The sequence below is a fragment of the Toxorhynchites rutilus genome, chromosome 1, assembly GCF_029784135.1.
Source record: "Toxorhynchites rutilus septentrionalis strain SRP chromosome 1, ASM2978413v1, whole genome shotgun sequence".
NCBI lineage: Eukaryota > Metazoa > Arthropoda > Insecta > Diptera > Culicidae > Toxorhynchites > Toxorhynchites rutilus.
In genome coordinates, this window is record NC_073744.1 from 148,435,551 (window position 1) to 148,451,518 (window position 15,968).

General features: G+C 39.9%; 1 protein-coding gene across 1 annotated transcript in view; it reads right to left on the reverse strand.

Annotated features, from left to right (window-relative positions):
* The window catches only part of LOC129762994 (uncharacterized), a 140,385-nt gene that overhangs the window by 30,412 nt on the left and 94,005 nt on the right, over positions 1 to 15,968 (reverse strand). Inside the window, exons 2-4 of the mRNA XM_055761666.1 lie at positions 2,000 to 2,153; positions 1,600 to 1,939; positions 1,244 to 1,544 (exon numbers count right to left, since the gene is read on the reverse strand). Coding sequence (XP_055617641.1) covers positions 1,244 to 1,544; positions 1,600 to 1,939; positions 2,000 to 2,153 — 795 coding nt within the window. The remainder of the gene's footprint in view (positions 1 to 1,243; positions 1,545 to 1,599; positions 1,940 to 1,999; positions 2,154 to 15,968) is intronic.

A 15,968-nucleotide genomic window follows, 5' to 3' on the forward strand; every position in this document is an offset into this window, starting at 1 on the left:
GTGATTTGATGAGCTCAAACGAGCAGTATCCTCTGCGTAGAACGAAATACACACTACAACATGGCGCAGCATGGTCGTAACCACCCCGAATGGTATATTTAATCTGATTGAGAGCTAAAGATGACCTACGAATTAGAAACTCATCGTAATTCATGTTTAATTGACGTTAATTTTGTAAAGGAGTGACAGTTTTTCCATCTGGTTCTATAGTTATAAACCACTGGAATTTTAGTTTTTTGAATGTTTCGCGCCTGAACACAACCTTAAAGTTGAAATGGCCAGTCTTTTAAATGAAGATAGTTATTGTATTTTACACGATATACTTCAATTAAACCGACCGCTCACATATCTCTGGAAACCCAGAAAAAAATGAGTGTTTCTATAGTTGTGAAACGCAGTGTACAACAATTTGGCTTTATGAAATAATACACAGTTACTCGCCAAATACCTAGCGGGTGCGATATCGATTGATTTGTATTCAGCCCGAGACATTGTTACTGTTGGGCTAATTGATGAAATAAGTGAACATGGTGGGTAAAATCGGTAAGGTAGGAATCAACAATCGACCTAGTATGGCTGTGACTTGACTCCAAGAGTCGACAGGAACTCAGTCTGGTGAATTCGTTGTCAGGCATCATCTACATCCTGAAAACTGCCAAGCTCACGTTCTGAAATATAACTGCATTTTTAAGGCACTCGACATGCCCTAAATTTCGCCCGTAATTCCAAATGACACTTCAGTGTGGTATCGTCATTTAACACAGCGCCTCGGCTAAAGAGCTTCCGTCTTCTCGAACTTTTTCTCCCCCGCCTCTGCGGCAGGAAAGGATTTTTCCAATTTGAATCAGCCCAACTCCGACACCAAGTAAACGTCAAACACTCCTTCGCCTTCGCCACCTTCCACCGCGTCGCGATATCTGTCACTCATTCACTCTCACTTACTCTGGGCCGGCATCAGCTGAACAATTTCCAGCTGATTGATGTTGAGATGTCGATAATGAAAGGCAAAATTTACGACTTTGTGTCGCGTTCGAGTGCGGGAAGGAAAACACTGATTTCCAGCTTTTTATCGGTTGCTCTCCATATTGCCGATCATCCGTAATCCGTTGAAGGGGATATTGAAACAGAGAGAGAGATGTGGGCGGGGGTGTTTGATTTATGTTCGTTTGTTATGTTGTTGCATGCGATGCTTTGGAGAGGGCTATAGTTGATGGAATTTGTCAGCTGGAGTTTGTGTACTTACCGAACGCCCTCCAAGGTTGCTGTAGGAGGCTGACACGGAGACTGTTGCTCCCACTGTTAATTCCGCTGATGATCCACGACCAGCGATGGCTCTGGACGGCGACAATTGCGGTAGTCTCGCGTCCGCCCGTCGGGACCGAATCGATCGCTGCGATGCATTTGATATGCAGAATGGTTCGATCCACCCCCTTGGGGAACAGCCGATCCACCGGAAGGTGCATCTCCAGGGTACGATATCGCAGCATGAAGCTGTCACTGTCCAGGGTTGTTTCCTGCAGAGGCTGCAGGTACTCGATGGGAATCTGATGCAAAATAATGCAGTTGTTTGCTTGGTTTTCAACATGTGATGTAACTTACCGTCTTCTCATTAACGAAAAAGTACAACCGCGTCATCAAACTGGACATGTCCGAGGTACAGTTGATCTCGATGGCCTCGCCGGGATAATAAATGGCCGCGAGCCCGCTGATGATTGGATCATGCTGGGGTAACACTTCGACTGTCATGTTACCGCTGCCATTGGCGATGGCAAATTTGGGCGCATCGCCCGAGATCTCGCATCGATACTCTCCGCTGGAACTTCGTTCCAAATTAGTCAATCGTATCTGGCACAGGTACTGGTTGCAAATGTTTTCATTTGCGATCACGACACCTTTCACCGGAAAGTTTTTGGTTTTTGGATTCAGCATCGGTGCGTATCTATGGAAAAGGGGTTGATAATCGTAGAACCACGCTTGGTATAACTCATCGTGCCGTTACCTGTAAAATTCCTGATTCCCCTTGTACCACTTGACCGAGTTCAGCTGGTGGGGACCCAGATCGTACGAGCACGAAAGCGTAACAGTGCTGCGATAGTCAACGATTTCCGGCACGCTGATATCTGTCAGCCGTAACGTCACCTCCTGGCGGCATTCTGGAAAGAAATCAAACACAGCCCCGCTTTACATTAGCACAGAACCAAACCGTTGTTCCCATATCACAAACAATTAACTCCACGCATCCACATCCACAACTCGAACCCAATTATTGAAATAATTGGATTGTACAATATAACAGGGTAAACAGTAATCACAGATTTCCAGCCTGGAGCTGTTTTCAGTTGTTGTGTTTTTTCCGCAACTCCCCCAACCCCTCAACCCGGGATACCATCTGGCTGAGCCACAAAAGCCAGAACAAGACTCACCACCGATAAAATATAAAACAACGGTACAAGGTCTACCGGGTAGCAGCAGCAGTAAACAAACGTCACCCCGATAGGTCCCAGGACAGCGATTGCGTGACGGCTTTTAACGCTCTCTGCGACTATTTGTCCTCGCAGCATCCGCCTCACACGCGCCCCCAAAAAATGGGAGGCTCCCCGGAGCTTGATTGCTCATCATTGCTCTCGGTGCCACACCGCAAATACATATCACCAGGCACAGGCGTCGGCACAGCAACGACAATTGCGCTGCTTTCCGCGAAACATAATTTTGTCGAATGTATGCCAACACTGTTTGTCATGTGTGCGCGCGAGAGATGAAATTTTTAGGTCCCATGTTGCGGAAATAAATTGCACGTGGTGTGTGTCAATTGCTCGGAAAGACATTTGAAATGTTTTACGGCCTCGTGCTGTGTCCAAGTTTGGCGAAGGTTTGATTATAGGTCGGGTGATTTTGAGTTCGGGTCGCTGATTTGATTTTATGAACTGTGCTGATGAGAAGCGCATAACGTTAAATAACAACTCGAGATAAAATTTGAAGCTGTTGTCCTCATGATTATCTTCCATTTCAGTTCATTTTGATAACATGAGAGAAGCAATTATCGAACCTCACGGGTTTCACACGCATAAAACCTAGGACGACAGATGCTTGTTGTTTAAGGATTGGTTCTCGGGATGGTAGCTTTTAGATTTTTCGCCGCAACTGAAGGTTCAAGTGTACCTTGATGCAGAAAACAGATCTAAACTTTATGCACAGGTTGGTTGATATTTTTAATAAATTAGATCAATATGCTTTTCAGCTTTCTACTTTGGTACCTATTTGACTGAACGATTAAAGCCGAAGAGTTTCGTCCCATCAACATGGTGCACACATTAGAGAAAATATTAGCATTAGTTGTGAAAGGCCAGCTGTTGCAATATTCAAATCTCAACGCTTTGCTAATACCAGAACAATCGGGATATCGGGAAGGACATTCCTGTGAAACCGCATTGAACTTGGTGTTAGCAAAATGGAAAGAGAAATTAGAATGTAAAGATACCATAATTGCTGTTTTCTTGGATCTAAAACGCGCTTTCGAGACAATTTCTAGGCCCTTGTTGTTGAATACGATTAAGCGCTTTGGAATTACGAGTACTGCATATAAATGGTTTGAAAGTTATTTGTATGACAGAACTCAACGGACTATTTTTAATGATTCAATTTCCAGCCCCGTAGGGAATAATCTTGGAGTACCTCAGGGAAGTGTATTAGGGCCCCTTTTATTTATTATGTACATCAACGACATGGGACGAGTTTTACGATTTTGTGATATTAACCTTTTTGCAGATGATACTGTGTTATTCATTGCAGCTAAATAATGATTTGAATCAGGTCGTTTTACATTTGAATGGAGATTTGCATTCTTTAAGTAGATGGTTGAAGTATAAGCAATTGAAGTTGAATATAAATAAAACTAAATTTATGGTAATCTCGCGAAATCGTTCTAATGAAAACGTCTCAATTGTAATTGATGATGAGACCATTGATCGCGTTCGGGAGATTAAATATCTTGGCGTGATTATTGATGACAAACTCAAGTTCAATACTCACATTAACAATGTTATCAAGAAAATTGCCAAGAAGTATGGAATCTTATGCCGATTGAAGAACGATTTAACTTTTTGCAGCAAAATACAGCTATACAAATCAATCATCTCTCCTCATTTAGACTTTTGTTCTTCCATATTGTTTTTAGCCAATGATACACAAATATCGAGATTACAACGTTTGCAGAATAAAATAATGCGGTTGATCCTAAAATGTAATAGATTCACTTCCTCATCTTTGATGCTGGACGCTCTAAAATGGTTATCCGTGGAGCAAAGAATTGTCTATTTAACTATGGTGTTCATTTTTAAAGTAGTTAACGGTTTGCTGCCTCGATATTTGTGTGATCGAGTTGAAAGAGGAAGTGATTTCCATAGATATAACACTAGAAACGCGAATGAATTAAGAACACCTAATTTCTTGTCATGTGCTTCACAAAATTCGTTGTACTTCAAAGGAATAAATGTTTTCAATTCGATGCCAAGAATATTAAATGCGCAACAACACTTATAGAATTTAAGAGGTACTGTATTTCACACGTGAAAGCTGTCTTTAATTAACAGTCGAACGATTTTTTTTTTAATTTTATGACGAAGATTTTTATTGACGAAATTTTATACTAACGGATGATTAATGTGGACAATTTTTTGTAGTTTGTTTTAATATTTTGAATTAACCTGACGAAGTTTTTTAACGGATTATGTTATGTAGACTATTTTTTTTAAATTATCTTTTTTTTTAACTTGTGTTGATCTCTATTATGTCTGTCATGATCTGGTGATGATGGACTATTTTTATTTTTATTTTGTTGTTTTTATAGTTGTATTAGTTGAAAAAAAAATAAAAGTAGTCTACAAAAGTTTGAGCGTCACGCGCGTGGCGCAGATATTTTGGATATTAAATTGAAAGATTTTTAAGTGCCGATCTAGGAATTTTTCGTAAAGGAAATTTTCTCGATTTCTCTGAATGAGGATATTCATAGTCAATCCAAAACAAGGCTGGCGGTTGGACTTGTGCTCTGGTGGACCACTTGGCTGCAAGGGCCTCGTCGGGACCGTATCGGCTCTGTGGCGGACATGACTGAGTATTGGCATGTCTTTTGACATTGCAATTTTTTTGAACTTATATCTGTGAATAAAATCAGTGCGTTTTTTTGTGTTTGCTATACTGATTTCAATGTTGAGAAAAAATAAATAAATTATCTTTTAGATAACTCGTCTTGCTCAAACCTCTGTAGGGGAAGGAGGCGGGACCATCATCATCATCATCAAAACATAAGAAAATCATCGAATAAAATGCTTTTCAAACTTCGGACACTAAATCAATTTTCGGACAGATTGAATTCAAATTTCGGACACTTTATTTTGTAATTTTATGGACGAAAATTACATTACACTTGATTATATTTCATAAAGGTTGTATCACATCAAATTGCATCACGGAAAAAACGCTGTAGAAATTTAATTTTTAGGAATTATATCTTCAGCTTTCGCTTATAATCAGATAAGAGTGTATAGATCACGTTCGCCATGCTTCACTGTCAATTTTTCGTAAATTTAGAAAAATGTCGTCGAACGAAAAAGAGCGTCGTGAATTAATCCTGTGCACTCATTTCGAGAATCCGGAGTTGTCACATCGGGATATCGGTAAGATGCTGGGAATCGTCCAATCCACGGTCAGCAGAGTACTAAAACGATACTTCGAGAACCTAACCATCGACCGGAAGGTGAAGAACGGAAAAAATGGATGCTCCGTCAGTGAAAAAGAACACAAGCGCGTAGTTAAGCAGTTTAGACGTGATCCGAGAAGTTCGGTCCGGGATGTCGCCAATAACCTGAATTTGTCAAGTTCATTCGCCCAGCGGACCAAGCAGCGGGAGGGCTTGCGTACATACAAGGTTCAGAAGGCTCCTAACCGCGACGAAAGGCAAAACATGGTGGGGAAGACGCGAGCCCGGAAGCTGTACACCGAAATGCTGACGAAGCCTCATTGCCTGGTAATGGACGACGAAACCTACGTCAAAGCAGACTTTCATCAGCTGCCGGGCCTGTTGTTCTTCTCCGCAGAGGACAATTCAGCGTTATGGAGGAGATTCGCAAGCAGAAACTATCCAAGTTTGCCAAAAAGTACATGGTGTGGCAAGCGATCTGCTCTTGCGGAAAGCGGAGCGCCCCCTTCGTGATGACCGGCACGGTAAACGGGCAGGTTTACCTTAAGGAGTGCCTACAGAAGCGCTTACTACCACTATTGAATCAGCACGAGGACCCGACCATCTTCTGGCCGGATCTCGCTTCGTGCCACTATTCAAAGGACGTGTTGGAGTGGTACGAAGCCAACGGGGTCACCTTCGTGCCAAAGGAAATGAACCCGCCCAACGCGCCGGACTTCAAGCGAAAATGGATTTCTGTTCAAAAAAAAACTACAACCTGACGTTGTACAGAACCTTATGGACGGGGTAAAGAGGAAGGTGCGAGCATACGGGCTTGGGCTCGAAGTATGAATAAAAAGAAAATGCCAAAAGTTGTTTAATAGTTTTTATTTCACTGTCTAAAATTTTCAAAAGGATCGGTCTACTGGGCGAATTTCTACAGCGTTTTTTCCGTGATGCAATTTGATGTGACACACCCTTTAGTCAACTGCGAAACACTTACCAAGCAATCACAGTAAACTGTTAACGATGATGGGAACTGATGAAACACGGGAGAAATTTATATATTTATGAACGGGTAAATTCTACGTGCTCACGCAAAACAAACGTCAAACACAAACGATAATGAGTGGTGCTGTTGATTTTTTTCCTACTATGTGATAATTCAAATGTTATTCTCAAACGAAGTGATAGTGAAACCAAGGGATCACTCTAAATAAGCAATTGTGATATTATTTTTATATTTATATCAGCAGTGCATTAAGCATTTCAAGATATTAGAACAAAGTATCCGAAATATGATGTTGTCCGAAATATGATTCAGAACGGTACCACTTTTCACGAAAATCCTAGAACCTCTATATCGGTTTGGCATGGAATAGATGTGTAGGAGACTATATGAGTTAGCTGGTTCTCCGGATTGTGGACGGGACACTATTGGCGCGAATAAGTAGTCGAAAGGAAACTATACAAATTACTCAGCTCGATATTCTATTTTCTCCACGATATAATGTACGAAGCGTAGTCGCTGATCTGTATGTGGCTAGTGAGGCTGAAGCTATCGTAGCATCCTATTTTATCCATCCGTCTATCGGCTTAGAGACAATAGGGATTAGAAACCTATTTTCTGCTTTGTGCTATATGCAAATTAGGTTTAGAGATTTTTATCTGCGCGATCGATTTGTAAGCGAGAGCAAATTATTTAGGGGACGGAATGTATAGTTGACCTTAACAAGATGTATATATTTTTTTGAATAATCTATTTAATGATTGTGAAATATTAAGCATTATCCTAACGTGCTTAATCCCACGTTTTGATTGGTTCAATACTTGTTCTTCAAGTTTCGCCGTCTAAAAGAAGTATCAAGTATCATTGCGAGAACAACCGTAGCTACAAACAGGCATCGGTTTATCTGAGGGAACAACAAACAAAGAAGCAGTCTAATAAATATTTTCCCATAGTGGTCATTCATCATCACAAATAGATCCATCCGTTACATTTCACTTCTTGAAAGTGAACAAGCAACCCACTTTCAAATCGACGCCAGCTCTATACAGATGGTTCAGTTAATATCGATGGAATTGGATGTGGAATTTTCGAACCCAGCTTTCCTCTTCCACTGCAATGCTCTGTCCTCCAAAAGAAGCAGTAGAAGATTTTGCTCATATGGCTGCAACCCAAGAGTGTACCCATGAATACCTTCCTACTATAATTTTCAGCTAGTTCCGATCGTCTGTTGGGTTTCTGGTCATTCCGCAAACCTCAAAAAACAGCCGCCGACAAATTGGACGGTCCGTTGGGTAAAAAATCAGGTCCGTGAATGGACTCGGAAACTACTGAACCGATCAACATGAAAATTGGTATGTAGGGATTTTGGGGCCGGGGAAGGTTTTCGTGATAGTTTGAGACCCCTTCCCCTCTTTAAGGGGGAGGGCTGCAATACAAATTAAACACAAAGTTCTACATCACTCGGGAATTAATCAAGCAAATGAAACCAAATTAGGCATATTGAGGTTTGAGGGTACAATAAATGTTTCTATGGTGGTTAGACTCTCCACCCCCCTCTCTAGGAGGGGGTTGCCATACGAATGAAACACAAATTTCTGCATAACTCGAGAACTAATCAAGCAAATGGAACCAAATTAGGCATATGATAAATGAAACACATATTTCAACCAAAAATATTCCAACCGAACATGACAATTGAAAATTTTCGGAAAACTCTGAAGGAAAAAATGAAAATTCGGAAAATTGAATTACCATATGTTCTACAATTACATAGTGACAAGTGATGTTAGTCCATTTGATGTTTGCGGTAGCGAAATTGATCTTTGTTCGAAACTGGAAACGGATTTTTATGTGATAAAACGCACTCCTATATCTTCTTCTATCTATACAAAAAAAAAGGACCGCCGGATGTGCTGATAAGAGCAGAACTCGAAGGAATTGTCCGATTTAGGGCTGTCTTTATTCTATCATATTTTCGGTATAAAACATTCATTCCATGTAACGGAGAAACATGTTATTTACAGGTGGTTAAAAAATCTTGAACGAGAATTGTGTCTGAAAATAATCTGATATTATAATGATGAGTTTTGTTAGAAATACTAGGAATCATAGTAAAAGGTACATTTAACGGGGTCGAATAGAAGATCAATCAATGAACAGTTATGCGATTGGACCCATGAACTTGCTCATAGTAAGAAAACGTGAATGTTTGAAGGTATTGATAACAAAAAATTTCGACATAAATCGGTTCAGTAGAACTTGAGATATCGTGTACGCCAGTTTGAAAAAACTAGTTTCGAAAAAACGTTTTTGAAGTTCATTGCTATGGCCATACCAGGTTAGATACCGCATCACAAAAACAGCTCTAACTCGGTAAATAATGAGATTTTCGATAAGTCCTTTCTAGGGTATATTCTAGAATGCCTAAACTACAGAAATATGAAGGAAATTTTTTTTTTCAAATTTCTAGACTAGAACACTGCCTTCAATACTGCCAAACCGGGTCCAACGTAATTTGAGCTTCAGAAGTTGGGAAAAGTCACACGGTACCGTATCTACAGAGTACGGCACTTGTGTAATCACATTCGTGCCCTGCGGAAAGAAATCCGAATGGATCATATAAAAAATCGTCGAGCAAAAAAAAAGTTGTACTTAATGATGCAGTAAAAAAACTTAAAAAATTAAATGACAGATCGCGCTCAAAATTGACATCAAGACCACTGCCAACAGGGCTAGGCAATTCCGAAACTAAAACATGAGATTGACTTTTTTACTTCTTCTCTTCAACAAATTCCAATTTCGATTGTGTATACACTGCGTTTCACAACTATAGAACCACTCATTTTTTCTGAGTTTCCAGAGATATGTAAGAAGTTGGATGAATTGGAGTATATAGTGTAGGACATAACAACTATCTTCATTTAAAAGACTGGCCATTTGATCTTTATTGTTGTGTTCAAGCGCGAAACAATCAAAAAACAAAAAAAAACTATGGATGGGTTATACCTATGGTATAACCGCAAGGACTGCCGTTGGCTTAGTAATCAATTGTATTTCCTCAATTAGCAATAATCCCACCTCGAATGATCCAAATTGTGTACGATATCTGCGTTGCGCAGAGCTTTTGTGTGCATTGATTAAATTATTGATTAAACTAGTGGACGAATGAAACTATTTACGAATTCAATTGCAAACAAATCTCAATTCCAATCAATTCATGCATTATGGTAGTAGTTAACGCAGCAAATATGTAACTACATTTTGCCTTTTGCGGTATGTGTAGAAGTTCAGTGAGCTGGCGACATGAAGAGATATCTTCCAATGCAGTCTAGAATAATCGAGCCAAAGCGTTGCATTTGAACCCGCTTTTGTAGACCGTGTCAGCAAAACGAATTCCAGAGTGTAAAAATGCATAGAGGTATGAAAGTATTGCCGACTTTTTTTTTTTTTTTATCTTCGCTTATTTTTCGTCGGCCTATTTCCGCCACTTCAGTGCCAATCACCGACATCAGGGAGGCGACTCCACCTGTTCCTACCTATCAGACTCAACAACTCATGAGCCGGGCCAACTTCTTTTACTTCCCCTCCGAAGGAAGACGTAACCAGAGATTTTTCGCCTCAGAAAATCCCAACGACGCCAGCTGGGATTGAACCCGGGCCGATCGGATTGTGAGGCTGTTACGCTAACCACACAACCACTGGCGCCGTCTATTGCCGACTTGAATGTATTTACAATGCCGATTTTCTTGGTTTCAGAATCTGTATTGGGAAAACACATTCCGGTTTGCAAAAATGCAAGCGAGCATAAAAGTACCCGTAGTTTGCATCTATTTTGCAATGCCAATTTCCCCAGGCTCCATGTTTTGGAAATCTGTCTTAGGGAAACATTCCAAGTTGCAAAAACGCAAACGAGTACAAAAGTACCCGCTGCTTGCATCTAATTTTCAATGGCGATTTCCTCAGGCTCGATGGTTTTGAATTCTGTGTTGAGGAAACATTCCGATTTGCAGAAACGCGAGCAAGTACAGAAGTACTCGCAGCTTGCATCTATTTTGCAATGTCGATTTCCCCAGGCTTCATGCTTCTGAAGTCTGTGTTAGAGAAACATTCCGATTTCCAGAAACGCAAACGAGTACAAAAGTTCCCGTTGCTTGCATCTAATTTGTTATGCCGATTTCCCCAGGCTCCATTGTTTTGGAGTCTGTGTTAGGGAAACATTCCGATTTGCAGAAACGCAAGCGAATACAAAAGTACTCGCAGCTTGCATCTATTTTGTGATGTCGATTTCTCCAGGCTCCATGGTATTGGAGTCGGTGTTAGGGAATTATCCATCCATTCCAGCGATCGTACCTCAATCGTTGCGCAATCATAACTGAGTAGATTTCCGAACGGCACTCGCTTATATACCGATTGGTGTGATTTCAATAGCCAGTTTTGAAAGCAATTTTAGGGTTATTGAAAAAAGTTTTTGGATCAAAAAGTAACAAGCATATAACACGTAGCCATTTTACCTCTCGAATGAAGTGTTTATCATACCATTTCCTTCAAATGTTTAGGAGCTATTAACACTCGAAATCTCGTTCTCCAGCGTAACGCTTTCGTTTTCGAAACCTTGAACTTACACCCCAGTATAGAAATGAAAGACGTAGTCCTACGTCAAAATCCAGTGTTTCATAACTATAGAACAAGATGGAAAAATTCTCATTACTTTACAAAATTTACGTCAATTTCACATGAATTACAATAAGTTTCTAATTTGTAGGTCATCTTTAGTTCTCAATCTGTTCAAATGACCCATTAAGGGTGGTTCTGAGCAAGCTACGGCATGTTGTAGTGTATATCTCGTTCTACGCAGAGGATACTGCTCGTTTAAGCTCTTCAAACCACTCATACAGCTTGTAAGCTGCATCTACTATTCGTACAATCACTCCTCATAAGTTATTGATACGGTTTTGATCTGGTAAACAAGCTGCCCAGTCCAGAATCGTCCAGAATCTGAAGCCCCTGTTCAATAAACCATGCCTTGACTTTCCATATTTTATGAATTAAAGCCAAATTACCCAATTATCAAATTTTGTTTGAAGTAAAAACAGCAGAAAATTATTCTGAAGTACTTCTTTGCACTCTCTGACTGTTCATTCTTGTTGATGGTAAGCTACCTAAACCAGACCTTTTTGAGAAAATTCTCCCCAAACCATAAAAATCTCATCTTCAAAGCTACGGGTCCAAAAACTAATGTAGAAGCTAATCTCATGGGTTTCACTGTACACGTCGGACTCGATTATATATAATCGCAATTTCACTGTCAACGTTAATTTTCGAATCCAATACATAATCGAATAACAAAAAAGCTATTTTTCTATTAATGTTTAACATTCATAGATTAATGAAAAATTTGTTTTCTTGAGATTCGATTATGTATAGGATGTGAAAATAATTGTTGAAAAAAAATGGTCGACTATACATAATCGAGTCCGACCTGTATCAGGAGAACTTCTTTGATAGAAAGAAATCCAACTTGAATAGAATTTCTTCATACTGGAAAGACTTACGGATTGTGTCATGTAATTTTTCAACGCGCAACTTTGCATGCGGCAGTTTGATGGTTTGAGGAAAGTATTTTCAAAATGGCCTGGTTCAGATAGCTTTTCATCAACACCAATGTGCAATGAAGTACTTCAGAACCGTTTACTTCAGTTTTTGGATCAAAAACACCGTGATAATTGTGTAATTTGGCATCAATTCGTAACATCCGGAAACTCAAGGAATGGTTTATTAAATAGGGACTTCAGAATCTGGACTGGTCAGCTCGTTTACCAGATCATAATCTTATCAATAACTTATGAGGAGTGATCGTACGAATAATAGATGCAGCTTACAAGCAGTATGAGTAATTTGAAGAGCCTAAACGAGCAGTATCCTCTGCGTAGGAAGAGATACACACTACAACATGGCGCAGCTTGATCAAAACCACCCCGAATGCGGTATTTGAACTGATTGAGAACTAAAAATGACCTACGAACTAGAAACTTATTGTGCTTCATATGAAATTGACGTTTATTTCGTAAAGGTGGGGGAGTTGTTCCATCTGGTTCTATAGTTATGAAATACTGGATTTTTTGACGTAGGAATACGTCTTTCATTTCTATACCGGGGTGTAAAATCAAAGTTTCGAAAACGAAAGCGTTACGCCGGAGACCGAGATTTTGAGTGTTAATAGCTCCTAAACAACTGAACGAAATGGTATGATAAACACTTCATTCGAAAGATAAAATGTCTACGCGTTCTATACTTGTTACTTTCTGATCCAAAAACTTGTTTCAATAGTCTTAAATTTGCTTTCAAAATAGGCTATTGAAATCACCAATCGGTATATAAGCGAGCGCCGCTCGGAAATCCACTCAGTTCTAATTGAACAGCGATTGGAGCATGTTGTCGCTGTTGTGGTGAAGCTCTTCATTTATCATGAAAGCGCGGATGAACGGTGTCACCAAGAGCCTGTTTGTGCACCTTAGGCCAGAAGGGAATCCATCAGGAGGAGAGTGATGCTACAAACGGTTCCCCGGGAAGATCTCGAAGCAGCCGCTACATACACACACATACACGCACGGAATTCTTTCCGTTTGGATCGAGAAAGATCCGGAAAATAATCTGTCAGTTCCTCTAGGAATTTAAAAATACATTCATGTGAAAGAGTTTATTTGAATGTTTTCTATCCATGTAACACTGTGACCAAATATGTTTCAATCAAGTGCTATTAACAGATGGTTATCGAGTTAGCATTAACCTTCCAGTATCGAGGAAAATGTGGAAATATCTAATCGTTACTGAAAATAATCTGCCAGTTCCTCTGGAAATTTAAAATTACATTCATATGAAAGAGTTTATTTTATTGTTTTCTATCCATGTAACACTGTGACCAAATACATTAGGTTTTGTGATTTTTCAATCAATCGCAATCAACAGGATAGCTTCTGAAGATTATTCTTCCCCATCAGTAGGATATTTCCGTATCCAATATTGGATGCATAAAACCTTGTGCCTCCAACGTAACGCTCTCGTTTTCGAAGTTCTCCAAATATTCATTCATTCAGAATGAATTCAGATTCAACTTCATACAAATGATCTCTAAATCAACGATAGTCCTACGTCACCCTTGCGGTTATACCATAGATATAACCCACTTCCTGTTTTTGTTTTTTGAATGTTCCGCACCTGAACACAACAATAAAATTTAAATGACCAGTCTTTTAAACGAAGATAGTTGTTATGTCCTACACGATATACTTCAATTCTTCCGACTTCTGACATATCTCTGGAAACTCAGAAAAAATGAGTGGTTCTATAGTTCTGAAACGCAGAACATTCACTGCGCATACTCACATATCAATTCTTCTATTTTGTTTCCGTTTTGCCGTCGTTTCCTTTGAATTGAAAGCCGACGCTTTCGCTTGATGATTGAAACTTTTCATTATCAATTGAATGGGCTCTATGTATCTTTCAGTTCGACTTCATTTCTCCAAATCGGATTTTTTTGGACCATCTTTAAAAAAAATGGAATTAAAAGAGATATATGAGGGCATATTAGTCTTACAACCAGCGCTGACCAAAATATAAAAAAATAAAAATTTGAAAAATGTTCAGCGGGAATATTTAAAATTACAAATTCCCGGTATAAATTTGACAGGATGCATACATGAACATTTTGGAGTTTTTTGTATTAAAATAAGCTGGTCCAGTAAAATTACAGAAGTTTGTGGCTATGGACCACCCTGTACAATATTTTGAGTGTATGATACCATTACCATAATATACGAATCATCTGTTTGAAGTGTATTCGGAAAGCATATACAGTCAATTTCAAATAGTATTCGGAATCGGTAAATATTCACGGAGAACTAAAACACTGTAATCGTGAAGTCTCCGGAAGAAGTGAAAGCTTTCAAATTTCGTTTAAATTAAACAGAAATGTTTGTAATAAATTAAAATGGACCGAAACCAATCTAATAAAAAGCGTGCTCTGCTTGTTGACATCTATTCGAATCTTTGTTTAAGGATAATCGACACAAGGTTTCCATTTTCGAGGTGATTATTATCGAAACCTCACCTATTTGATTCGTTCCCACTAAACCACAACACAATGATGATACAATCAGTGAAATGTACTATTTCAATCCTTTGTTGAAACGAATTGTAAAAACGCACACGCTCCATTCAAACATTGGCTAGGAACAAGCAAATCGGATGCTGGCATCGCGATTGCCTTTGATGTGGGTCGTCGTCAGGTGGTCAGGCGATGGAATTCTTCGGTGAGGCTCTCTGACCACATCGGTTGCAAATCAGTGCCCGGCGAGATATGGCAAATCTCGGTGGGTGCTTAAATCAGGTTACCCTTAACAACGTAAACGGACAGACAGCTGTGCCGACATACCGTCCACACCAGATCCTAACCAACCGCACTCCCAACCCAACCCGAAGGAGCCTGTTGTTTTTGGTCAGCCAACAGGAGGAAAGACACCCGGCGGCCCAGGCGGGTTTTACCTCTCATAAATCACTCGAAGTGGTGAGGAATAATCGGACGGGGTTCGGCTCTGGCGTTTGTGGAAGAGATTATTGGGAAATTCAGCCGAGGCTCCTCGCCGGATGCCTCCGTACGAGTGGGGTTAAACATGCAGATTATTTCTCGAGAAGAGGAACCCGCAGCAGCAAGCAATGCGTGTGCTCCTGGAGCTCGAATTCAACAAGTGGCTATCTTCGCTCGGATAACTCAGAGAAGGGATTATAATGTGCTGCAGTGCAAGGAATGTATGTTTATATCATCTGTTTTCAGAAAACGGATTAATTGGGGTGATACTCAGTTTGAATTGCGTCTCAATGATGTGTTTTGAATTGAGTACGAAGAGCCTCATAATTTTGCACCGAACCTGTGGCGGTTCAATAAAGCAAAATAACACGATTCGAAATAGCAATGCCCTTTCATTACGCCCGGCGATTGCCAATGCTGTCCACATGAACCGGATGGGATTCGAAGATCACAGAGATAAATGCTTTTAGCTTGATTGTATAATCGAAGCACAAAGCGAATTTCATTTTCCTTAAATTCGCCGCTGGAAGAGGTAGTGCACATACCAATATTCTTTGTTTTTTCATATATTTTTTTCAAACTGAATACCTACAAGTTCACACAACCCGGTGGGAACTGGGTTTAAATATTGAATTGCTTTCACGAACAAACTTCCCCTCCACCACGCGCAGCCAAAACCAGATGGATGGTGGAGGGTTTAA